A 26818-nucleotide genomic window follows, 5' to 3' on the forward strand; every position below is an offset into this window, starting at 1 on the left:
GAGAAAATCTTAAAAGTGCGCGTGATAGCTACCTAAACTCCAGTGATAGAGAGTTCTAAAAGTGTGCGAGATAGGAACGTAACAGTCCAGTAAAGGAGAATCCTATAAGTGCACGAGATAGGTACCTAACAATCTTATGATATAGAGTCCTAAAAGGCGCGAGATAGGAACGTAACAGTCCAGTAAAAGAGAATCCTAGAAGTGCACACGATGGGTATCTAACAATCCAATGATAGAGAATCCTAAAAGCGCGCGGGAAAGGAACGTAACAGTCAAATGAAAGAGGATCCTAAAAGAGCTCGAGATAGGAACGTAACAGTCCAATGAAAGAGGTTCATAAAAGGCGCGAGATAGGAACGTAACAATCCAGCGAAAGAGAATCCTGAAAGGCGCGAGATAGGAACGCAACAATCCAATGATATAGAGCCCTAAAAGTGTGCGAGATAGGTACGTAACGATTCAATAAAAGAGAATCCTAAAAGTGTGCGAGATAGGTACCTAACAATCCAATAATAGAGAATCCTAAAAATGCGCGAGTTAGTACAAAACAATCCCGGTAATGAAAGAAAATCCTAAAATTACGCGAGATAGGTGCGTAACAATCCAATGATAGAGAGCCTTAAAATGCGCGAGATGAGTACCTAACAATGCAACTGATAGAGAATCCTTAACAGTGCGCAAGTTAGTACCTAACAATTCGATCCAACAAAAGAGAATCCTAAAAGTACGCGAGATAGGTACGTAACAAAGAAAAATGACATCAGTTGTGATGAACAATCTCCTAACGTCAAAAATCATCTTAGGCTCTGCTGCTTGAATGCTAGATCAATTAAAAACAAATCTGCGGATTTTGTTTGCTATGCAGCATCCACCGGTGCGGACATTTACATATTTACAGAAACATGGTTGACGGAACGTGACATGGCACATAGAGCTGAACTTACTCTGCCTGGTTTCAAGCTGCTCGATCAACCGCGTCTTGGAAGGACTGGTGGTGGACTTGCACTCTTAATAAAGAGCGGCATAGATGCCAAGAAAATGGACGGTGGTGAGCGTAGATCTTTCGAATTTTTTGAATGGACTCTGCGTTATGGTTCAAATAGCTTGAGAATTGCTGTCATCTATCGTATACCATATTCTCAAGCCCATCCAGTCACCACTAGTGTTTTCTTTGATGAATTCATAACTTACCTCGAGTCGATCATCATGTCTCCTGAGCCGTTGCTGATAACGGGTGATTTCAATATTCATGTCGACGTACATACTGACTCTGATGCTTCTCGTTTTCAAGATTTACTATCGTCTATGGGCCTTCAACAGCACGTGGATAAATCTACACATATATCTGGGCACACCTTAGACTTAATGATTACTCGTTGCTCGGATTCATTTCTTACAGCCAAACCTATGACTGACTACTTGTTTTCAGACCATTTTACTGTTCTTTGCGATCTTGCCTTAAGTAAACCATCTCCCAAAAATGAGCAAATATCATATAGAAAACTGAAGGCAATCAAGATTGAGGATTTTAAACAAGATCTGTCTACCTCTGAGCTTTGTAATTACAGTCCAGATTCGCTTAACGATCTCGTTGAATGCTATAACGATACCTTGTCCCAAGTGCTCGAGAGACATGCTCCACTTCGATCCAAAGTTATACGATCTCGACCTCTGGTTCCTTGGTTCAATGAAGATATAAAAAATGCCCGCCGTGAAAAACGGAAAGCAGAAAGAAAATGGCGACGCTCTGGCAAACACGACGATATGTTGTCAAACAAAAAGATCAAGAATACGACAAATCGATTAATGAACGAAGCTCGAAGCCAATACTATCATGACTTCATTAATGATAACAGTTCAAACCAAAAAAAGCTCTTTGCAGCTGCGAATACTCTTTTGAATCAAAGGAAAAAGAACACTGTGCTACCACCTTGCGATGATAAGCTTGAATTAGCTGATAGGATGGGCTCGTACTTTGTTCAAAAAATCACTGATATTGGTACAAGACTCGACGTTATGGCTCAAGATCTTTCCACTGACCCGCTTTCAAACTGTACATTGTCACCAACCCCCAAATTTAGTAAATTTACAGCACTTTCTGAACTCGAAGTACGGAAACTTATCGAAGGTAGCGCAAAGAAAAGCTGTTCTTTTGATCCGATGCCTACCTCACTGGTTTTTAGCTGCATTGATGTCCTGCTTCCCGTGATCACAAAAATGATAAATCTATCCCTCGTGGATGGTGTGTTTGCTGATGTCTGGAAATGTGCACTTGTTAAGCCGTTGCTTAAAAAAGCTGGTCTTGATCCACTTCTTAGTAACTACAGACCTGTTAGTAATTTGCCATACATATCGAAGCTCACCGAAAAGGCGGTGTATAATCAACTTCATTTACACATGATAGACAATTCTGTTTATCCAGAAATGCAATCATCTTACAGAAAAGGACATAGTACCGAAACAGCGCTTCTTCGGGTTGTTAACGATATCTTAATGAAGATGAATTCACAAGAGGTCACTCTTCTTGTCATGTTGGATCTTAGTGCCGCCTTCGACACTGTTAATCATGATATACTGATCAAACGTCTCCACGAAGAATTAGGTATTGCTGATTCTGCCCTGAGCTGGTTTGAGTCATATCTCCATAACAGGATGCAAAAAGTTGACATCGAGGGATCGATATCTAAACCATTCGATTTAGGCTGCGGTGTTCCTCAAGGGTCGTGTCTTGGACCGATTCTATTTATTATATATGCATCTAAGCTCTTTAAGATCATTGAACACGAGCTCCCTTGTGCTCATTGTTATGCTGATGACACCCAGTTATATCTGAGTTTTAAACCTAATACTACATCTCAAGACCAAGCCTTGCAAGCAATGGAGAACTGTATTGGAAAGATCAGGAAGTGGATGATTCATGATAGACTGTTAATTAATGATAGCAAGACTGAACTGATTTTACTAGGCTCAAAACAACAATTATCTAAACTACAGCCAATCAGTATCTCCGTTGGCAACTCGGTAATTAATAATAGCTCCGAGGTAAAAAATCTAGGCTGTTGGTTGGATGCTAACCTAAGCATGTCTAAGCATATTACAAATATTTGCAAATCTGCATTCTTTTATCTTCATAACATTAGAAGCATTAAGAAATATTTACACGAAGACAGTCTCCATACTTTAGTTCATGCGTTTATAACGAATAGATTAGATTATTGTAACAGTCTTTTGTATGGTGCCTCAAAGGAACTGATAGCTAAAGTACAACGTGTACAGAATGCAGCCGCAAGACTGCTATTGAACGTTGGAAGGTAATCGCATATTACTCCTATTCTATATGAGTTACACTGGCTTCCAATCCAGGCTCGCATTAAATTTAAAATTCTTCTACTTACTTTTAAAGCGCTTCATAATTTACTTCCGTCATATATTAACAGCCTCATATCTATTAAATCAAAATCTTCTTATAGTCTTCGATCTAATGACAGTCTTTACTTAGAGCCCCCTAAGGGTAAGATGCTGAAGACATTTGGTGATCGATCTTTTCAGGCAGCAGCACCATACTTATGGAACAGACTTCCTCATGAAATTAAAATGATTAAGTGTTTGGATAAATTTAAAAAAGCTATTAAAACATTTCTGTTTAATGAAGCTTTTTGTAATCATTAACTTAGATATATTACTTTAAAATAATTTATTCTTATGTATTTTTAGCTACCAATACTATTGTTAATTTTTATTTAGATATATAAGGTTTTTAATTTTTATTCAGTGTAAAGCACTATTGATCTGTACATGTAAATAGGGCTATACAAATAATTAAAATTTATTTATTATTTATTTATTTATTTATTGACAAAGGAAATGAGGTTAGGCAAAGTCACGGTTAAAAATTGACTTATAGTCGACATTTAGTGAATAAAGATATAATAAGTATTCCAGAAAAGAAAGGCAATGACCTATTAGTTCATTACCCCAGCAGATTTTAGGTGGGACTATTAAAATCATGTCAGACAATTAAGGCTTTCTTTCGTGCAATATTTTAAAACTATTTCATAATTTAGGGCTCAAAATATAGTTTGATTGTTGGCTTATTTGCGTGTTTATGGATTCGCTCATCGTCTTCCTTGCGCGGCTTATAACAGTAAAGGTGCCTACATGTTGGGTATCGCATCTTCAGACCCTCGTTAACCCCTCGGCGATGGCGTGGGTTAGCGTAACAGCGAGCTGCTTGGCCGAGTTGTAGTTTGAATTCAGGAAGTGTGTTGATAAATTGTCTATTAGATGATTTTTCGAAATCGGCTGTGGAGCAAGGGCGTGATCCAATAGTTATAATCAATCACTTTAAGGGAGTATATTTCTTCTCCTGAAATTCGAGCCTCTCTTATTTCCCTATACAGAAATAAGGTATTTCAATAGACATGCAAAGGAAGAGTGCAGTTTGAGTTACATTCGTTTCACAAAACGTGCAATCAAGTTTCCTGTAATCAAGTTTAATGTCTTTGCGTGGGGCATGGTTGCCCATATTGCCCGAGCCAGACGCTCATATAATCGCAAGACAACACCCACCCATCCCACCCCAGGGGAGGACATCCATCACACAGTAATCTCGTGCGTGGGAAATTAACGTCTCCTACCCCTAACCCTGCAGGAGACGGGGCCTCCATTCATTCGTCCCTATCCGAGAAGACTAGAATATCTAAACTATTTCTTGATTTTATAGAAAGGCAGCATATTCTTCTCAATTATTTTAAGACCTTGGGTGTTGGTCCGGCCGGGACCAATCGCTTTGTCGATCTTGTTTACATTTGTTTTTGCTTCTTAGCCATTGCTTTCTTAGCGTATGTGACCTGAATGTAAAAAGCAAATTGAGGGTTTTATTTGGTTTCATCAGTAAATTCTCTTTTGTATTTTGAATATTCAGGGGAATGTTTCTATTTTCACGAGCTTTAAACTGCATGGAATCGCTCAATAGCCCGGTTGGGAAAAGGAAAACTTTTGGGAAAGAGCAGAAGTCTCGCGGGAACTGACTTTGGAAAGTATGGGATTGATGATCTTTCTAGTTCTAAACTTTACCACCGCGAATCGAAAACATAGATATCAAAAAAAGTTGCCGTTTTCAGAGATGAGAAAGGGTTGTGAGCGGCTCGTGGTAATTGTGGGTAGTATTAAAAATGAGAAGTTTCAAACGAATCGACAATACTTTTCTTCCCAGTTTTAAGTGTCAAGGAGTATTCATAGCTGTACGAATTGAGGGAATATGACACTACACAGTTGATTTTATTAATGGTGATTTTTATTTTCAACTGACCTGATTCGTATGACAATGAATTCAAGACTTTTCGTGGAAGTAATGAAAATGCTTTAACCCCAGTTACGAAGGGTTGATATGAGCCACAGCAATTTCATCCAGCTGGACCCTCTTGCCATCATTATTAAGGTCGATCCTCGCAATGCGATGTTCTACGACGTGGCTCGGAGGCAGTGTGGCCAGCTGGTTTGTATTTTGTTTTCAAAACAAATATAAAACATGCCTAATTCGTTCCCCCATGAGTGCTAGTTTTATATGTTACTTCATGAACTGATCACGGCTATAACTATGATTATTTTTTTCCACAGTGTTGTTCAACCAGTTTTTGATATTCATTATCTTTTATTTTATTTTTCTCATCTTCCTACGCATCTTTAAGTGACTAATGGAGGGAATGAAAAGCTCTTAGCTAAAAGGACCTGATCACATTACAAACTGTCTTTTAGTATCTCGAGAAGAATCTTATTCGATACAAACATTTTACTGACGTGGGAAAGAAGTATTGAGCCGTTTCTCCGGGCCCTTTTTTTATTCCTGCGTTCTATTCGGTAGTTTTAATTCCGTAAAATTCAAAAGAGGAGATTCAAATGCTTTACAGCGACAATATCCAACCGTTGCAGCTGCTACAGAAACAAAGTAGTCACTTGTAGGAAGTGTGATACTTGCAACTGTGATAACCGCCTCCTTAAGTGGTAAGAACATAGTCACATCACCTCTCAGTATGTTGTTAGAGACGGTCATTTTCTCAAATGACGGGTCCCAGGAAATTGTCTTCTTTTGCTCTATGGGTCCGTCAATGGGAAGGTTTATGCATAGAGTTGTGAATTAAGCAATCCCTCTGGAGACTGTAAAACTGAGAGAAGTTTCAGAGATCATTTAAAGAAAAATTAGATTACCCTTGTATCCACTAAGTGAGATAATTAGACTGCAATTTGTATCCCTTGTAGAATGATGATTCAAAGTCTTTATTTTTTAAATATTTCCGTGACGAATTTTTCCAAATTAAACCCAGTTTCTCACAGATATCAGCCTATTTTGTTTTAAGGCTCAATCAACTTTCAAAATGAAGTAGTCTGAATTTTCTCAGGTCTCTTTGCTTTTTCTGTAGTTTCCATCTCCTGTAGGTCATACGGAATGCTTTCTCGGGAGAGATTTACAAATTTTTACTTTCAAAAGCGCCGTTCCCTCCTCCGTGTAAAGAATTAATCTTCAAGAAAATGATTACTATAGTAAAAATGACTTTATACCTAATATGCCCTCTGGCTGTCGCAACCAACCATCCCATCACCCAAAATGAATGTCCTTTCATATCACATTCCAGCTAGAAAGACTAGCTTGAAATATAGTGGGGCATACCCTCAGGATGTATAGGTAATCGCATGGGGCCGAATAAAATTAACGATTAATATCTCGCGTGTATGTTGTCAGAAGTTGCTGATATTGCCCTCGTCGCTTCGCGCTAGTGTTCGGTCAAGGACATCGCTCTCGTACTCTTCTAAATTTGCTTCGAAGTTTCTTTAATTCGCCCACTTTTTAAAAACGTTCTTCCAGTACTCCGTACTTTTCCTCGTGTTTTAGTTTTCACTCTTGTCTTTTAATTGTTCGATATATTCCTCGTCAACTATCTCGAAACGAGACGCCATTGGTACAGAAAGTCTTAAGCAAAAACTTTATCGATAGCATAGGCCGTTGCTAGGCAACCTGAGTACTAATCATGAGCTAGTGATTTTGCCCTCTTCTCAAGCAAAATTAAGAAAAAATACCCTCTTCATTTACCAATCAGCATTCAATAATTTTGCCCTCTATTTTATTAACTTAGTAAAGCATCTGATCTGTTTACATATCTTCTATATTCGCAAGTTATGCGATTGGCCAGTTCGTCGTATCTTACTGAACGTGAATACCTTCAAAACTCGGACTGTTCATTTCGTTTTCGGCTTTGGTGATTTTCGTCTCTGCTCGTGTTAAAATAATGCCAACTACTGCGCTTGGTATATTTATGAACCCTCTGTTGCAACTTTTCGGCTCGCTTGTCCCAAAATTTTACTTCCAATTAACGAAAAAGAGGTAGAGAGATGTCCAAGAAATAGTTAGGCATTGTACAAATTGGCAGATGGCGTGACAGCTTCAGCTCAGCTCGGTGATTTGTACTCTGATAATACACGTTCTTTCGATCAATGACAGCGTGCGTTGTATCCGAACTTTATTTCGTCGCGTAGAATACACTGAATGCAAATATGCTTTCCAATTTGAGTTGCCATCGTTCTGGACTCACTAGACTCGTGTTCATGTGGAAACACAATGGGGATTATTACATGTGTGAGAAGCTAGTGAGTTCAGAACAATGGCAACTCAAATTGGACGCCATATTTGCATTTAACGTATGCCTATTGTTCTCGGGACATTCACTTGCAGTCGCGAAAAAATTAGAGATCTGTAAAATTAGCGGCGAAAGGTATTCTGGAGAGCTTTGATCGGTCAAGGATTAAGCGCACATTCCTCCTCAGGGAGTATTGCTTGACCTCATTAACTTGTCAAGGCGTAGCTACGACACAATGCGCTAGTTTCTCTCCACCAGTCGGCAAGCAAAACAAACCATATGTGAAGCGCTGCGAACCGATTGATGTCAACTGAGAATATTCAGCAGACGCCCAAAAAGATCAGTAAACCTTCCACTACGGTGAATATCAGTTGTTGCAGTCTTTGCAGATCAGTTGAAGAAGTAACTTACCCGAAGAACATATATGCGGAAATTGCGCATTGCTCGCCGCTGCTGGTCACGAGGACATTATGGCCGGCCTTTGAGACGAAAAAATTTTTGCCACAGCTACTATGTAAGATCTTTCGAAAGACGTTCTTTTCGAAACAGTGAAGCAGTATACATTGATATCACCATCTGTGCCACGCACAAGAGTACAAGGGAATTTGAGAGAAGAGACTGACGTGGTTTAAATTTCGTTTCAGTACTAACACAAAGGCAGTCTTTGCCAGGAAAAGAGGTAAACAACTGTTTGTTCGATAGTGTTTTGCCAGATTTGTTTTTAGTTACGTCTTGACGGTCCCAGATACTTTTTTACCGCTTCCGAGTTGCGAGTATTTTTACGAAAGGTGATAAATGCATTTCAGAATGAGCTACCTTTGATTGAGTCAGCCGCTGTCGGAAATGTTTGGGAAGATGTCCAAGACCAAGAAAATTCGTACACACATTTCGTTCAGCCGAAGAGAAAAAAAAATGCGCCAGCGATCGTGTGTACTTGTTCGCTTTCCTTTGTTTACATAACTTAACGTGCCAGTGTTCATTCCGGATCACAAATAAACCAACGGCTGCCGGTTCTCCTTCTTATTTTGTCTTTAATAAAGGCTTTGAAAGGCAAAACAACAATAATAACTGGACTGAGGTCACAATAGCTACTCCGAGATATAGCGACTTGAAGGCCGCTGTAAAATATGCCGACCTGAACAACGATAACGTCGATTTGAAGATGTCAAAGGAAATGAGGCAAAATTAGAGCAATCAAAAGACTCGTCCCCAAGGAATATTTTAGCTCTGTAAACACATGACCAGCCCTAACAAGGGTTTCCCTTCTCTCACTCTATCACTCCAGGGGGGGGGGGGGGCGGGGGGGGGGAATGAGAGACACTGAGAAAACTCAGCGTTATTTTCAGCCATAGGGCATTGCGTTTGGGAATTAAGAACGAGTCTCTGTCAGAATCAAACAACTTAAGAAATGAATCAAACCACTTGGGAAATGAACATTTTCAACTCCCTTCGAATTTTGCATGCAGTTAGGTACCGGGGGGGGATGCACAAAAATGTCCTTTTTAAGGGTTACAACACTTTTGTTGCAATGATAACAATGGATGATTGATTGATTGATTGATGAAGGACTTACAAACAAAAATTTCTGTAAATTTCAATGACGACTCCAAGAAAGCTTTAATTCGGGCTGGTGCAATAGGACATATTTGGTGGAAGGAAAATAGTGTACAATTAGTAAAAAAAAAAAAAATAGTTGGACAGTGTTTGAATCAGCGCACATCACTCGATATTGTTGTCATTCGATCTTGCCGCTTTTGTCTTGGTACAGTCTAATAATGTTATTACAGAATTGAAAGTTAATTTCTCACAATCCAAATAAATTTCACCAGTTGAATTTCTACAAATGACCTTTGTTTCGCTAAAATACCTCCGAAAATATTAAAATGCTTCCTATGCTTACAAAAATTTGAAAACTTTCCGTACAGATTATCAGATCGCATCGCAGTAGTAGGCCAACTCTGGCCACAAAAATCACGTTTCCTCCGTCTTAAGTAAAATAGGTACATGGGTAGTTCTGAATACCGCAACACCGCAAAACAAAAAACAAAAAACAAAAAAACAAAAAAAAACAAAAAAAATAGAAAAAACACCGCATCACCGCAAGAAATATTATTGAGACGTATTTAACGAAGGAAAAGCTTTAATACTATTTCGATTCACGAGCACATGGTAACGCTTCACAACCAGAACAACGAACTTCGGGGGGGACTGGAACGAATACTGCCCAGTCTCTACAAATACACCCCAATTATCAACACACCGACACCGCTATATAAACAATCTGTCAGGATTTACCTGGTCTGGTCTCGCTCATCTTTATCACGCGCTGGTCTTTGGCTGGCTGATAGCGCGTACGGTAGAGCTCCATAGATAGTTCAAGTAAAATATAAACGAGTACACAGCCTGGGGACAATCAGCTAATATTCATCAAAGATTAAGTCGGATGTATTGCTTACTTTGTTCGACAAGTAACCACGGGCTATCGAAAGGTTTAAAGAATAAGTTGCAACATCGAAAATGGTTTATTTTACCGAACACCGTCGCTTTGAAGTTACAAACATCGTACACTGCAGCTGTAAGGTTTGAGATCACCACAACTGACGGTTCTTTACCTCCATACTGCATTAAAAAAAGGGGCAACAAGGAACACCTCAAACCTCAATGTCCCCCCTCCAGTAGCAGTCTATGATTTGAGCCTTCATCTAGCATATCGCTATTTCTCGTTTGCTTTTTTTAAAATTTCTTCTCAGTTTCTCTGTGTCATTGCTTTCATTCAGCGATAAATTAATTACAGTCTTCGCTCTTCTGGCTGGAAGTTCATTCAGTTTCCAGCGGTGACCAATTGACTCTCCTATTGCAAGATAAGATAAGACAAGATAGGGGGAGGATGACAGTTGTTGAAAAAGAGTTTTGGGTGTCTAACCATGTGTAGGCAGTCATGGAAAATAGTTGCAAATAAATTGCCATTTGCTCTCAGTTTTTAGTCTCAGGGAGCATTTATGGCGGCACTAAATGAGATAATGACAATACAGTTTATTATATCAATTTTCCTTTTTATTATTCAATTGACCTGATTCGAGTTACAATAAATTCAGGGCATTGATTGTAAGTAATGAAAATGCTTCCATCTTACAAAGAGTTATTTAATATTCAGAGAATTAACGTGAGCCGCAGCATGTTCTTCCAGCTTGACCGTAAAACCTTTTTCCTTATGGCCAAGGTCGGTCCTCACAATGTGATGTTCTACAACATGATTCGGGGGCAGTGTGACCGGCTTCTCTGGTCTGTGCAAAAAAGAAAATAATTAAAAGAAAGAAAGCAAAAAGGGCAAAGAAACAAACAAACAAAAAAAAAACCTGAACGAACAATTAGAAACAACTACGACAAAAATAGACAACACTTCCTCTATGAACAGCTTTCATAAAACTTTGCCTTTAATTTACTCAGTATTTAGTAATTTAATTTAGTAATTAACTCAACAATTCTTTTCAACATTCAGTGGTTATTTTTTCCATCGCCCTTGGAATTATTGCGTAAATAAAAGGTAGAAAAGAAAAGATTTAGGCTGAAGAAAGGATGAGTTAACTTTTTGCTACTTGTTGAGTTCACTCATTCGATACCGAATAATTTTTTCTAAGATGAATTACTACTCTACCGTTCTGTTGAGGCCCTCCTCATCCCTGGGTTCTCTTTAACTTCTTTAATTTTGGGGAAACGCAAAACAGAAGAGAGCCGTATATTCAAAGAGGACATTTCACAATCGTCGGAGCTGATGCAGACCGTGACAAAAATCTTACTTGTAAGTAGAGTGAAACTGGCATCTGTGGTAGCCACCACCTTCGAGCAGAAGAAACTGAGTCACATCACCTCTCAACAGCTCTTTAGACACCGTCATTTTTTCGAACGACTTATCCCAGCCAATTGACTTCTTTCTCATTATGGGTCCATCAGCAGGAAAGTTTACGCCATGATAAATGGAATTGTCGATGAAGCAATTTCCTTCAAGACTGCAAAATTGAGAAAACTTTGAGGTATCAGTTAAAAAAAGGTTAAATCAATCTTGCAGCTGCGTCAAATAATAATACTGCAATGTGTATACCCTGTAGAGCAATGCTTAAAAGCCTAGCCATAAATTTAGTCATTTTCCAGTCTTAGCCCTCTCACTCACAAATTTCGTCTTACATGATGAGGCCAAAATTCCTTTCAAAATGAAGTAGTCTGCATATCTTGAGGTCACTATACTTTTTATGTGGTTTTTCCCAACCTGTGTGTCGACAAAATGAGTTTTTGGGAGAGATCCACAACTAAATTGCATTTTCAAAATGGCTACTCCCTGCTCTATGTCAAAAATACTCTTGAGGATTTAATTTCTTTTGAAAATGTTCTCTAACTGCCATGCAAGAAATTACATTTATACCAAACGTTCCAACTGGCTGTGGCAACTCCTCCATCCTCAAATATGAATGACCTTTCATATGATATTCCATCTGGATAGGATTGCTTGAAATAGTCAGGCATGCCTGTCTATTTCAGGATTGCCTGTCTATTTCAGGATTGCTTGAAATAGTCAGATGCTTCACTAAGTACATGGAGGGTACTTAGTGAAGCATCTGTTTCCATATTGAAACGCTGTCGACAGTATGTCAAAGGAGAATGGAAGGGGTTTTCCCTTAGGCTTGATGATGCATAATTCGCTCATCTGTGTTCCCCTAAACATGAAAAGATGAAAAGTGTGTTGGAAATTGTTTTCAGAAACGGCTCATGTGTAACTGGAAATGCACGAGAACTCAGTAGATTGAACCAAATATTTATTATCACAATTCGAACTTAATAAGACAAACACTGCATAACCTTTCATGTAAGAGATTAATGTATGGTAAATGAGTTTAGTTGTGACTGAGCTTCTCGCCTGATTCTGGAAGTTGATGAAGAAGTCAATGTCATGGACCATGGGTAACTTGGAAGCTCGAATAGAAACAAGCTCATGGTTTATGACTAAAAACCTTCTGATTAATCTTTGGGCAGAATCCTCCTTCTCTATCCCTTGTTGTTCTCTTGTTTGTAATGCACGGTAATGAAATAATCTAAGATGTTCTGTTTTTTAAGAGACACTTGCTCGTAAGGGTTTCCAATTCCTTCACCTTCGATCGTGAATTCATAGCCATTGACACAGCCTTCCATATGGTGTTTCGTCCTCATTTCGTTTGTGATTCCCTGAATAAGTAAAAAGAAAAAAGAAAAAAAAACATTTCAACTGACATTAATAATTCTGAGACCTTAGCTGATTTTCCAATGGATTACATGTGTTGTTATACATCATTTCATATAATGGTAATTGTTTTTTTCTACAATTAAGGTATATCTTGAGCCCCTTGAGTCATATCAAATCATCACGAAGCGCCTCACACCATTTGTGTGTGTTTGGCTATGAATTTGATTTTGATTTTCTTACCCTTTGACTGTCTTTTAAAATATATCCTTGAACGGTAAAAGTTTATCGCATCAAAGAAAAACACTAAACTGAACTGATTTCGCTCCAAGGTGAGTTGGAAACTCGAAGACATGCAAAATGAATTAAATGAACCCATGACTGACACATGAAGTCAGGTTAACTAGTTAAGCTAAACAAGAGGATCAATTTAAATAGTTCTTCGTACGGCATGTTTCTGTCTGTGGTCTGTGGGGCATGCATCTGTTCCAATAACTTTTCCCTTTACAACTGCAAATACTACTTTAGAAAATGTCAGAACACCCAGAAAAATTGAAAGTCACCTACGGGGATCCTTGCTTTATCTAATTTTCATCCACTGGTCAAATGAAATTCATTTCATTAAAGAATAAGGTCAGATTACTTCACGGGAAAGGATAACCGTCAAAAATTTGCCTCCCTCCCAACGTGCAGACTCCTAGTTAGTTAGTAGCAGCACCCAACTGGTATCTAGTAGGCACAAGTTTGAATCCTGTCGAAGCCTAAATTTTCGAAGCCTTTTTTCTGTAATTGCTAAAATTGCAGCTCACCTGCCAGGATCACTGCTATACTTGATTTTAGTGTCAGTCATCACGTTTGCAGAGCATGTTTGAGGTGTGGCATAGCAGTTTGCGTTTGGACGATTTTATGTCATTTCTTGTTAGCAGGGTAGATTCAGTTACAACTGTCTTTGCTTAGTTAATTACAAGATCTCACTTACTTGCTTTGAATGAGACATTTTGAAGATAAATGGCTTGATTTTCAAAACTTGATTAGGAGTTGAGATAATCTGTTTTAGTTCACTCCGTCGCCGACCAAGCTAAACTGACTGCAGTGTTAGGGTGGATTGATGTTAAAGCTAATTAGAACAAACAGAGATTCATTGATGATGATGATCCCACGTCAACAATCATGTGATTTTTAATGATGATCCCACGTGAACCATAATGTTATTTTTAATAATAATAATCCCAAGTGAACCATCCTGTAAAATTTAGCAATTGGTTCATGCTTAACGCGCGTGCATTGTTGAAGTTTTTCTAAGCTAAGAGCTCCAAAGCCAAATAGTCTAGTGCATTTATCGTTTTTTCGAATCGACTCTCATTTAGGATACTCATTTATCATTTGGGCGCCAAAACGTCTGTCAATTGGAATGGAACAGAAAAAGAAATTTGAAAGTTTAGACACCTCGCGGCTAAACTCTACGGGGACTTTGCAGCAAAGTAAAACTGCAGGTGTCATCTTGTATAGACACGGCCATCGTAGTGGCTTTTAAGAAAGTAGACAGGATTTGCACGCGCGTACTGCGTTGTGACGCGGCAAAAACTTATTTCCTGCGGTGTTACTGAATTAAGATGAATTATCATATAATCATGGAAGATAAACATAGCTTTCGAGTGCATACTTTGACCTCTTCACTAATTTTGTAACATTTGACTACTAATTATATTAGAGGCACTTTAAAACCTTCTAAAATAACAGTAATCTTTCGATTCCTTGTCGTTGGATATGAGACTGTTAGGAAGTGGTGTTATGATGTTCCGTAGATCAGAGGCTTGTTTTTGGAATGATTATTTGTTTTTCATGAATTTGCCGTTTAAGTTTCCGACAGACGTAACTGATAACATAACCAGTGTGAACTGTATGTTTTCTTGAATTTTGTATTCGAGTGTTGGATCCACCATCACTGTCTGCATGCAATCTTCAATCTTTAATTTTAGAAATAGGCTATTTAAACTTATCTATGAACGCATTACAAGTACTTTAGCACCAAGGCCCTCAGAACTTTATCAATAAATGCAGCTAAGCCTAGGATAGTTTTTCTAAACTCTAACTCTCGATAAGGCAAACATTCTGAAAAGTAGCTTTGACAGGCCACAACCCTCTGGAGTGAGCTGGCGCTTTTTTTCCTTTATTTCAAAATTTTGAGTCTATTCTTCATCAGTTAATTTCAAGTCTGTGTTACGCTGGACAGTTAAAAAAAAAAAAACGATTATATGGAATCGGTAGATATTAAAACGTGATACGTTTCGCATAATGATTTTTGCCACGTGCAATTAAGACCGTGACTTCAGATTGTAGCAACAGTCTCTGTGTTGTAAAAATGAGACGGTGGAAAGGAGAATTTTAAAGAAGCATACTTTATGTAATTATTGTTGGTGCCCAGAGATTAGGGTAACCATGAGGCTTTTGAACTAGTTTCTTTAAATTATTATTATTATTATTATTATTATTATTATTATTATTATTATATTACTAGGATTTTTTAATCAGCATTTAAAAAAATTAATAAAAAAATTCTTTCAACAATTGATGAGTATTCTAGAAAAAGGGACAAAACATAGCACTCACGCAATACGTTTACCTACAAAACACGTTTACTAAATTATCTGGAGCTGTTTGAGCCGAACTGAAACAATATTATATTATCATGATATTACCGTGATTTTTCAATCAGCATTTAAAAAAAAAGAGTAAAAAAAAAAATTCTTTCAACAAATGATGAGTATTCTAGAAAAAGGGACAAAAACATAGCACTCAAGCAATACGTTTACCTGCGAAAAACTTTTACTTATTCATCTGGAACTGTTTGAGCCGAACTGAAACAATGTCAGATAATCAAATTTTTCTTTTATAAACGTCCTCAAAACTGTTTAATAACTTATCCCATGGAGGGTTCCAAAATGTTTTGATTGCTTGCTTATTTACCTGTCTGTGGCAACAAGCGTCTTTCTTCCAGAGCGCTCCAGTGTAGTAGTGGCGGCTAAATATAGAGAACCCCTCCGACCCCTTGACCGGGCTTTGTAAGGATCAGTTTTTGCGCTTTGTCTCTTTGCATTAAATTCTTGTCGGTCGGCTTTTACACGGCGGTGGGTGGTAAGGGGGTGTGGCTTAGACCAACTAGCAATGATTATTCACACAATCGAGTGTCTGCGTATTTTTCTTCTTTTTAAATCCTATCCTCCTTTATTGTTCAATGTAGAAAGATAGGTTCCTTCTGGTTATTCTGGCTATCAAGTCTGGTTTTTGCGAGGCAAACTATGTCGGGTATACGTTCCGACACCTTTATCAGCGCGTTGAGGAACACAAAGGGTCGTCTTCAAACGGTAATCACCTTGAAGAGCAACATGTAACAGTCTCAAGTGACACACATCGTGGTTTTAAGATCTTGAGAAAGTGCCAGAGTAAATTTGATTGCCTGATCTATGAAATACCCATCACAGAGGAGCAAAAGCTAACTTCCCCGCATTGTCCACACAAGCTCCAAATGGAACATGGCAGGTGGAACAAACGATCGCAAGCTATTTAACGTTAACTCAATCTGATAAGACGCCTGCACTGCATGCTAGAAACTGTCTGAATTACCTAACAAATATTATTAACTGAGTTGAGTTTGAAGTCATAAACCGACATTTACCGACAAGGAACAAAAATTGAAAATTATAATCGACTACCGACAACGTAACGAAATTCTAACCGACAATCGACAGATGGACCCCCTTCCCAATTCAGACCCTCATATTACCAAGAGGTATAATTCTTCTGCCTGCACAATTATCAAGGTTTTATCTCCGAGAGTTCATAAAAACCCGCTGATTAGCGAGCCAGCGCAAAACATCATGATTTTAGCTTTTGGACAAGGTTGGTCGAATTTTCTTCGAAAACCACCGGTCTTAAAACATGTTGAATAAGACCTCTGTTGTAGATAACCACCAAGGTTGAATAGCCTAGTTATTTTAGTCAAGTTGGTGAAAAAAATCTAAACTTTATATTTCTAAATATCTCAGGAAATATTAGTATCAAATTCCACGGCTCGGCCGTTCCAAATTGAAGTAGCCCTTCTCAATTGACTCTGGCGCCTAGTTCTTCGCGAAAATAATTCATCTCTGTGGGTTGCCCTTAAGGGCCAGCTTCAGATAAATTCAAATGCATATAATTATATTTGAATAGAAGCCGTCTGATGAAAGCAAATTGATTAAAAACAAATGATCATTCCAAAAACAAGCTTCTGATCGACGGAACGGGCCACCGAACCAACTAATTGCAAAGGCTAGAACCAAACAGTCTCACGTCCAACGACAAGGACGCTAATGATTTTGTGAATTTTCACCGAAGAGAGATTCTAAACCTGAACCGTTTTGAAGTGTAAGCCGTTTGTCATTCACCCTGACGCTCAAAGCGCCATCTTCAGAATGACCCTTATTAGCACGTGTTTAATTTGTCAGTTTTGACCCACATCCAACGTATGTTAAAGTAGAGTAGTTGTTGAATCATTAGCCTTTGTTTTTTTTTTTAAGGAAACAAGCGCAATTTAAGTTCTTCTAAATCGAAGCTTACATATAAACGTTAATTGTTGCAAAAAAGGTCGAATTTTTTGGTCGAAAAGCCGAGCAAATAGTTTGTCTGTCAATGTTACTATGCATTTGATCTGTAACTGCCGCTAAATTACAACCGATACATGAATATACATTAGCGTACTGAGCCATTCTGGAACTTAAAAAATAAAATGGCAATCTAATACTCTGTCTTGAAAAAAATGGATATGAAGTTTGTAAAGGTGACAGAATAAGCTCTTGAGTCAACGACACTACAATTCTACAAAGCGACACGAACTGTGGCCGTAGACCGGAAACCGAACTTTCAGACTTCAAGCAGGGCCTTGCGACAATTTGACGATTCCATTGCCCAGTAAATCAGTATTACATTTAAGTAACAACGTCTTCAAAAAGTACTGTTTAACAGAAGATTTTTTTGTCAAATCGTGGTGCTTTCAGAATTTTCAACTACGCAATTTCTTGCCCTGAACTCAACTATACAACGATCTAAGCATGATGAATTTCACCGCGTGGGCTATGTACACGTAAGAAATTCGTACGTTTTTTGCTTATGACAGATAATCAAGAACTGTTTAGAATAAAACTGTCGTCCCGAAATATCTCTTGGTCATTTTCGTCTTGCTTCCTATTAATAGAAACCATGACAAACTTGTGATCTCTTCACACACAGACATATTTGCATAATTCACTTTAAAGTTTGATCCGCGTGCCTATTTGCACACATGCGAAAATATTTAGCGATTTTTATCTTTCCTCTCAATTTTTGAGTAAAATATCAATCGCAGGACAAATAATCGCCGCAATGCAATAGAAAAACTCCTTTGGGGGGCAAATATTTCGTCTGCGGAGCAAATAATCGCAGCAATGCGACACAAAACCTGCAGGAGCCATTAGAAACTGCGATCACGATCGCCGATCGCTGACGGGAAGTACGAAAATTGGACGATATAGGAGAAGACCGAACTGAATTCCAAGCATTGTAGAAGGTTTCTGTTGTTACAGACATACAGACGGACTTACACTCTGGATAGCGTAGTATCTACGACTTCACAGGAGCAGAGTTAGTAGAGGGGACATGAGTCCGTAGATACAAAAAGGAGTTAAGATCGGGGAATATCTGATCAAAATCGTCAGAGTTCGTTGTGGGTTCGTATTCTATTGTTCCCCTCACTCACTCAACAGGACGGCATAGTAGCTTACGCCTCTTTGAGAAGTAGTAAGCTACAAAAATGAAAACAACGAACTTCGATTGACGCGTAAAGCTAGGCCAGCCAAAGTAGTTTGATGCTGTTACCCAGTAAGCGAGGTTTTGCATTTTTCATTCAACATATAGCGAAAAAAAAGGAATTAAAGCATACTTTAGATGAATAAATGATGACTATTACCGAGAAAGGTACAAAGCCATTTTGCTTACGTAATGCATTTACTTACATAACACGTTTGCTTATGTAATCCTCAGGAATAGTTTGAGCGGAACGAAAACGTTGTGACAATTAAGCAAGTCATCACGATTTTCAATTTTTGTGTTAGTTTTGAGTTTCTGAGTCGCCATTCTCGAGGTTCTAAGTTTTTTTTTCTGAGTTTACCGTTTTATCGTTTCACCTTTGAACCATAAGGGAGGATAGAGTTTACAGAGAAGAAGAATACGCAGACACTCGATCGTGTTGATAATCATTGCTAGTTGGTCTAAGCCACACCCCCCTACCGCCCACCGCCGGGAAAAAGCCGACCGACAAAAATTTAATGCAAAAACACAAAAGGCAAAAACTGATCCTTACGAAGCCCGGTCAAGTGGCCGTAGGGGTTCTCTATATTTAGCCGCCACTACTACACTGGACCGCTCTAGAAGAATGACAATTATTGCCACACAAAGGAAAATAAGTAAGCAATCGAAACACTTTGGAGCCCTCCTAGGGTATGGATAAATTATTAAATAGTTTTTAGGACGTTTACAAAAGAAAAATTTAATTATCTGACATTGTTTCAGTTCGGCTCAAACAGTTCCAGGTTTGCGGGAAGCAATCTTGAGAACGTTCAGTTTTGTCTAAATGAAGACCTAGAAAACGTCTTCAACTGGCTACAAGCGAACAAACTCACGTTGAACATGACTAAAACCGAATTCATGCTAATAGGGTCGAGGCAGAGACTGAATACTCTCACAGCTTCACCAACAATTAGAATGAACAATACTCAAGTGAGCCAGGTTTCAGCTACAAAATCGCTTGGTGTAATAATAGACGATAAACTCGATTGGCATAGTCACATCGAAAAACTAACGAAAAAGATCGCCTCTGGTATCGGGGCCCTAAAGCGAATTAGGCACCTGATCCCAGCATCAACCTTACATCTCATCTACCAAGCTTTAGTAAAACCTCACTTTGATTACTGTGACATTGTTTGGGGTAGCTGTGGGAAAACGCTACGAGACAAACTGCAGAAATTGCAGAATAGAGCAGCCCGTGTGTTGGCATTCTCTAACTATGATGCTGATGCAACTGAGCTACTCGAGTTTTTAGGGTGGAAAAATCTTGCACGCCAGCAGGAAATCCATAAAGCCACCATGATGTTTAGATGTCTGCACGGGCTAGCTCCAAGGTATCTATATTCAAAGTTTACGTGGCGTGACTCTGCTTATGACCTCAGGGACTCTGAAAATAAGCTTAATGTTCCACTACCGCGCACTAATTATTACAGAAAAAGCTTTAGCTACAATGGCGCCACATTATGGAACAGTTTACCACGCGATATAAGGAACACAGAGTCTCTGGGGTTATTTAAACGTAAGATCAATGACATTTTTTAAGTCTAACGCACGGCATTCACGGAAAACAGCTTTAGTGTTATAGTATGTAGTTTTAATTTTAAATATCTTAGCGTATGTGCTATGTATTTTTAGAGGCTGATGAATTGATCGTGTCTAAATAAAGATTACAATACAATACAATAGGTGATTAAGTAAACGTGTTTTGTACGTAAACGTATTGCGTGAGTGCTATGTTTATGTCCCTTTCTCTAGAGTATTCATAATTTGTTGAAATAATTTTTTTGAGTCTTTTTTTTAATGCAGATTGAAAAATCACAGTAAAATAATAATAATAATAATCTAAAGAAACTATTTCAAAAGCCTCTTCGTTACCCTAATCTCTAGGCACCAACAATGATTACGTACAGTATTTTTCTTTTAATTTCTTCCTTCCATCGTCTCATTTTTACAACATAGAGACTGTTGCTGTCACGATCTGAATTGCACGTGGCAAAAATCATTATGCCAAACGTATCAAGTTTTAGTAACTACCACTGAATTTGCAGATGATCCTTTTTTTTTTTAACTATCCAGCGTAACCCAAACTTGAAATTAACTGATGAAGAATAGACGCAAAATTTTGAAATTCCAAAAAAACATACAGTTCACGCAGGTTATGTTATCAGTTAACACAAATGATCATTCCAAAAACAAGCCTCTGATCGACGGAACGGGTCACTAACCAACTAATTGCAAAGGCTAGAACCGAACAGTCTCACGTCCAACCACAAGGACGCGAATGATTTTGGGAATTTTCATCCAACCATAGTTAGTAGATCGTCGAACAGAGATTCTAAAGCTGAATTTTGGGGCGTAAGCCCTTCGTCATTCACCTTGACGCTCAAAACGCCATCATTAGAATTACATACACTAAAGTGACCAATTCACATTATCGAATCAATCGATAAAACCAAATTGTTTGAATAGGTTATCAGTTATGTCTGTGTGCCATCTTTGAAAGTGCTTTTATCCTCTTTTTTATCTTTGCCAGAAGAAAAGCAGTAATTAATTTAATAATACAATGCTCAGACGGCAAGTTAATTACAAAAAGAAATTATTTTTTCCATAAGCGAGTTTTCCATCTTTCTTACAGTCTCATATCCAACGACAAGAAATCGAAATATTAGTTCTATTTTAGAAGGTTTGAAAGTGTATCCAAATATATTAATTAGTTGTCAAATTTTACGAAATCAAGGAAGAGGTCGAAGTATGCACTCGAAAGGTTAGGGTGTGTGCTTATCTTCCATGATTACATAATCATTCATCTTAAGGTAACACTGCAGGAAATAAGTTTTTGCCGCGTCACAACGCAGTACGCGCGTGCAAATCCTATCTACTTTCTTAAAAGCTACTACGATGGCCGTGTCTATACAAGATGACACGTGCAATTTTACTCTGCTGCAAAGTTCTCGTGGAGTTTAGCCGCGAGGTTTCAAATCTTTCAAATTTCTTTTTCTGTTCCATTCCGATTGACATACGTTTTGGAGCCCAAATGATAAATAAGTATCCTAAATGAGAGTCGATTCGAAAAAACGATAAATGCATTAGACTATTTGGCTTTGGAGCTCTTAGCTTTGTAAAACTTCAACAATGCACGCGCGTTAAGAATGAACCAATTGTTAAATTTCACATGATAGTTCACGTGGGATCATCATTAAAAATCACATGCTTGTTCACGTGGGATCATCATCATCAATGATTGTTTTTTTGTTCTATTTAGCTTCAAGCCATTTATCCTCAACATGTCTCATTCAAAGCAAGTAAGTGAAATCTAGTAATTAACTAAGAAAGGACAGTCGCAACTGAATTTACCTTGCTAACAAGGAATAACATAAAATCGTCTTAACGCAAACCGCTATGCCACACCCAAAATATACTCTGCAAACGTTATGTCCTGACACTAACTATCAAGTAAAGCAGTGATCCTGGCAGGTGAGCTGCAATGTTAGCAATTAGAGAAAAGAGGCTTTGAAAAATTTAGGCTTCGACAGGATTCACACTTCTAAATACCAGTTGGGTGCTGCTACTAACTGACTAGGAGTCCGCACGTTGGGAGCGAGGCAAAGTTTTGACGGTTATCCTTTCCCGTGAAGTAATCTGACCTTATTCTTTAATGAAATGAATTCCATTTGACCAGCGGATGAAAATTAAATAAAGAAATGATCCTCGTAGGTGACTTTCAATTTTTCTGGGTGTTCTGACATGTTCTCAAGTAGGATTCGCAATTGCAAAGGGAAACGTTATTGGAGTAGATGCATGCCCCACATACCACAGACAGAAACATGCCATACGAAGAACTATTGATCCTATTGTTAAGCTTAACTAGTTAACCTGACTTCATGTGTCAGTCATGGGCTCAATTAATTCATTTTGCATGTCTTCGAGCTTCCAACTCACCTTGGAGCGAAATTCAGTCTAGTGTTTTTATCTGATGCAATAAACTTTTAGCGTTCAAGCATAAATTTTAAAAGACGGTCAAAGAGTAAGAAAATCAAATTCATAGCCAAACATGCACAAATGGTGTGAGGCGCTTCGTGATGTTTGATATGGCTCGAGGGGCTCAAGATACATCTTAATTGTAGAAAAAAAAAAAAAAAAAAACTACAATTATTTGAAATAATGTGTAATAATACATGTAATCCGCTGGAAAATCAGTTAAGGTCTCAGAATTATTAATGTCAGTTATGTTTTTTTTTCCTTTTTCCTTTTACTTATTCATGGTATCACAAACGAAATGAGGACGAAATACCATATGGAAGGCAATGTCAATGGCCACGAATTCACGATCGAAGGTGAAGGAATTGGAAACCCTTACGAGTAAGTGTCTCTTAATTAAAAAAACAACATCTTAGATTATTTCATTGCCATGCATAACAAACAAGAGGACATCAGGGGATAGAGAATGAGGATTCTGCCCAAAAATTAATCAGAAGTTTTTCAGTCATAAACCATGAGCTTGTTTCTATCCAAGTTTGCAAATTACCTATGGTCCATGACATCGACTTCTTCATCAACTTCAAGAATCAGGCGAGAAGCTCAGTCACAACTAAACCCATTTACCATTATTTTTTCTTACATGAAAGGTTGTGGAGTATTGTCTTATTGAGTTCAAATTGTGATAATAAATATTTGGTTCCCTCTACTGAATTCTCGTGCATTTCCAGTTACACATGAGCCGTTTCTGAAAACAATTTCCAATACACTTTTCCTCTTTTCATGTTTAGGGGGACACAGATGAGCGAATTATGCATCATCAAGCCTAAGGGAAAACCCCTTCCATTCTCCTTTGACATACTGTCGACAGCGTTTCAAAATGGAAACAGATGCGTCACTAAGTATCCTCCAGGCATGCCTGACTATTTCAAGCAGTCCTATCCAGATGGAATGTCATGTGAAAGGTCATTCATATTTGAGGATGGAGGAGTTGCCACAGCCAGTTGGAACGTTCGGTATAAATGTAACTTCTCGCATGGCAGTTAGAGAACATTTTTAAAAGAAATTAAATCTTCAAGAATATTTTTGACATAGAGCAGGGAGTGGCCGTTTTGAAGATGCAATTTAGTTGTGATTTTCTTCCAAAAGCTCATTTTGTTGACACACAGGTTGGGAAAAACCACATAAAAAATATTATAACCCGAGGATATGCAGCCTGCTTCAGTTTGAAATGAGTTTTGGCCTCATCATGTAAGACGCCATTTGTGAGTAAGAGGGCTAAAACTGGAAAATGACTAAATTTATGACTAGGCTTTTAAGCATTGCTCTACTGGATATACACTTTGCAGTATTATTATTTGAAGCAGCTGCAAGATTGATTTAACCTTTATTTTTAACTGATACTCCAAAGCTTTCTCAATTTTGCAGTCCTGAAGGAAATTGCTTCATCCACAATTCCATCTATCATGGCGTAAACTTTCCCGCTGATGGACCCATAATGAAAAAGAAGTCAATTGGCTGGGATAAGTCGTTCGAAAAAATGACTGTGTCTAAAGAGCTGTTGAGAGGTGATGTGACTCAGTTTCTTCTGCTCGAAGGTGGTCGTTACCACAGATGCCAGTTTCACTCTACTTACAAGTAAGATTTTCGTGTCTGCATCAGCTCTGACGATTGTGAAACGTCCTCTTTGAATATACGGCTCTCTTCTGTTTTGTGTTTCCCCAAATTAAAGAAGTTAAAGAGAACCCAGGGATGAAGAGGGCTTCAACAGAACAGCAGAGTAACAACTCATCTTAAAAAAAATATTCGGTATCGCATGAGTGAACTCTACAAGTAAAGGCGATGGACAAAATAACCATTTAATGATCAAAAGAATTGTTGAGTTAATTACTAAATTAAATTGCTATAAAATTACTAAATTCTGAGAAATCAAAGGCAAAGTTTTATTAGAGTTGTTCATAAAGCAAGTGTTGTCTATTTTTTCTTAGTTGTTTTTAACTGTTCTTTCGGTTTTTTTGTTTCTTTTACCTTTTTTTTTCTTTCTTTTAATTATTTTCTTTTTTGCACAGACCAGAGAAGCCGGTGACACTGCCCCCGAATCATGTTATAGAACATCACATTGTGAGGACCGACCTTGGCCATAAGGAAAAAGGTTTTACGGTCAAGCTGGAAGAACATGCTGCGGCTCACGTTAACCCTTTGAAGGTTAAATAACTCTTTGTAAGATGGAAGCATTTTCATTACTTACAATTAATGCCCTGAATTCATTGTAACTCGAATCAGGTCAGTTGAATAATAAAAAGAAAATTGATATAATAAACGGTGTATTGTCATTATCTTATTTCCTGCGGCCAGAATTGCTCCCTGAGACTAAAAACTGGGAGCACATGTATTGCAGATTTGTTTGCAACTATTTTCCGTGACTGCCTACACATAGTTAGATGCCCACAACTCTTTTTCAATAAATCTCATCCTCTCTATCGGGTCATGTAATAGGAGAGTCAATTGGTCAGCTCCGGAAACTGAATGAACTGCCAGCCAGAAGAGCGAAGACTCTATTTAATTTATCGCTGAATGAAAGTAATGACACAGAGAAACTGAGAAGAAATTTTTTTAAAAAAGCAATCGAGAAAAAGGGTTATGCTAGCTGAAGGCTCAAATCGTAGATTGCTCCTGGAGGGGAGACTGATGTTTGCGGTGTTGCTTGTTGACCCTTTATTTAATGCGGTATGGAGGTGAAGAACAACTTACGTTGCGGTGTCGCAGTGATTCAAACCTTACAGTGTATGATGTTTGTAAGTTTAAAGCGACTGTGTTCGGTAAAATAAACCATTTTCGGTGTTGCAATTTATTCTTTAAACCTTTTGATAATCCGACTTAATCTTTGATCATTGGCTGATTGTCCCCAGGCTCTGCGTTCTTTTATATTTTACTTGACCTATATATGGAGCTCTACCGTACGCGCAATCGGCCAGCCAGATTGCCGGATTGCCGGATTGCCAGATTGCCGGATTGCCGGATTGCCGGATTGCCGGATTGCCGGATTGCCGGATTGCCGGATTGCCAGATTGCCAGATTGCCGGATTGTGTTGTGCGGGAGGTCGAGGGTTCGAGCCCCGGCCGGACCAATACTCATGGTCTTAAAATAACTGAGGAGAATTTGCTACCTTTCTATAACATCAATGAAATGGTTAGATATTCTAGTCTTCTCGGATAAGGACGAATAAATGGAGGTCCCGTCTCCTGCAGGGTTAGGGGTAGGAGACGTTAATTTCCCACACACGAGATTACTGTGTGATGGATGTCCTCCCCTGGGGTGGGATGTGTGGGGGAAAAGGTGAGGTCGTTACATGGACTAAAGCGGCTGCCAGAGGCGCCTGATAATGCTGACGTCCGATCTCAACCTTAGTAACACTGTAGACCTTAGCAATTCAGCCTATGCTGCTATTAAGGTATCGAATCATTCACTTTCACTTTCACTTTCACTTTCACTTTCACTTTCACTTTCACTTTCACTTTCTAAAGATGAGTGAGACCAGACCAGGTAAATCCGGATGGTTTTTTTTTTTTTATCGAGGTGTCGGTGTGTTGATAATATTTCTTGCGGTGGTGCGGTGTTTTTCCTATTCTGTTTGCGGTGTTGCCGTATTCAGAACTACCCATGTACCTCTTTTACTTGAGACGGAGGAAACGCGATTTTTGTGGCCAGATTTGGCCTACTAACGCGGTTGCGATCTGATAATCTGTACGGAAAGTTTTTAAAGTTTGTAAGTATAGGAAGCGTTTTAATATTTTCCGGAGTTCTTTTTCCAGCGAAACAACGGTCATTTGTAGAATTTCAACTGGTGAAATTTATTTCGATTGTTAGAACTTAACTTTAAATTCGGTAATAACATTATTAGACAGTATCAAGACAAAGGCGGCAAGATCGAAAGACAACAGTATCGAGTGCTGCGCGCTGATTCAAACACCGTCCAGCTATCTATATATAATTTGGATATATCAACAAAGTTGAAATGGTAAATTGGCCACCGTAACGATTACAAAAGCTGACGTTTCAAGCGTTAGCCCTTCGTCGGAGCGAATGACGTATAGTCATTGGAAAATGAATAAATAATTTTTATCGATACACTTCCTTAATTCAATT

General features: G+C 38.4%; 4 protein-coding genes across 6 annotated transcripts; 2 read left to right on the top strand and 2 right to left on the bottom strand.

Moving 5' to 3' along the window:
- The first annotated feature begins 921 nt into the window (after window positions 1-921).
- Window positions 922-3315, top strand: LOC148741249 (uncharacterized). Its single transcript, XM_088728483.1, has one exon. It carries the CDS (start codon window positions 922-924, stop codon window positions 3313-3315), a length of 2394 nt encoding a protein of 797 aa, XP_088584609.1.
- A 7355-nt stretch (window positions 3316-10670) lies between these two features.
- On the bottom strand, window positions 10671-12645 carry LOC148741250 (GFP-like fluorescent chromoprotein amFP486). Its single transcript, XM_088737304.1, has 3 exons — window positions 12049-12645; window positions 11429-11638; window positions 10671-10915 (listed from the first exon to the last, which is right to left on the bottom strand). Exons 1-3 carry the CDS (start codon window positions 12147-12149, stop codon window positions 10771-10773), a joined length of 456 nt encoding a protein of 151 aa, XP_088593430.1. The 5' UTR covers window positions 12150-12645; the 3' UTR covers window positions 10671-10770.
- Window positions 12242-19011, bottom strand: LOC148741251 (GFP-like fluorescent chromoprotein FP538). Of its 3 annotated transcripts, XM_088737329.1 has the most exons (4): window positions 18867-19011; window positions 13820-13957; window positions 12635-12845; window positions 12242-12340 (listed from the first exon to the last, which is right to left on the bottom strand). In XM_088737329.1, the coding sequence occupies exons 2-3, from the start codon at window positions 13835-13837 to the stop codon at window positions 12669-12671; spliced, it is 195 nt and encodes a 64-aa protein (XP_088593455.1). In that variant the 5' UTR covers window positions 13838-13957; window positions 18867-19011; the 3' UTR covers window positions 12242-12340; window positions 12635-12668. The 3 variants fall into 3 exon arrangements, with proteins under 3 accessions (XP_088593455.1, XP_088593442.1, XP_088593450.1); XM_088737316.1 differs by lacking the exon at window positions 12242-12340 and having other exon boundaries at window positions 12427-12845; window positions 18867-19010; XM_088737324.1 differs by lacking the exons at window positions 12242-12340; window positions 18867-19011 and adding an exon at window positions 15808-15893 and having other exon boundaries at window positions 12427-12845.
- Window positions 19012-21969: 2958 nt separating this feature from the next.
- Window positions 21970-24991, top strand: LOC148741252 (GFP-like fluorescent chromoprotein amFP486). The gene is made up of 4 exons (XM_088737303.1): window positions 21970-23055; window positions 23463-23687; window positions 24100-24309; window positions 24741-24991. The coding sequence occupies exons 1-4, from the start codon at window positions 22973-22975 to the stop codon at window positions 24883-24885; spliced, it is 663 nt and encodes a 220-aa protein (XP_088593429.1). The 5' UTR covers window positions 21970-22972; the 3' UTR covers window positions 24886-24991.
- The last annotated feature ends 1827 nt before the right edge of the window (window positions 24992-26818 follow it).

The sequence above is a fragment of the Stylophora pistillata genome, chromosome 1 (assembly GCF_964205215.1).
Source record: "Stylophora pistillata chromosome 1, jaStyPist1.2, whole genome shotgun sequence".
Lineage (NCBI taxonomy): Eukaryota > Metazoa > Cnidaria > Anthozoa > Scleractinia > Pocilloporidae > Stylophora > Stylophora pistillata.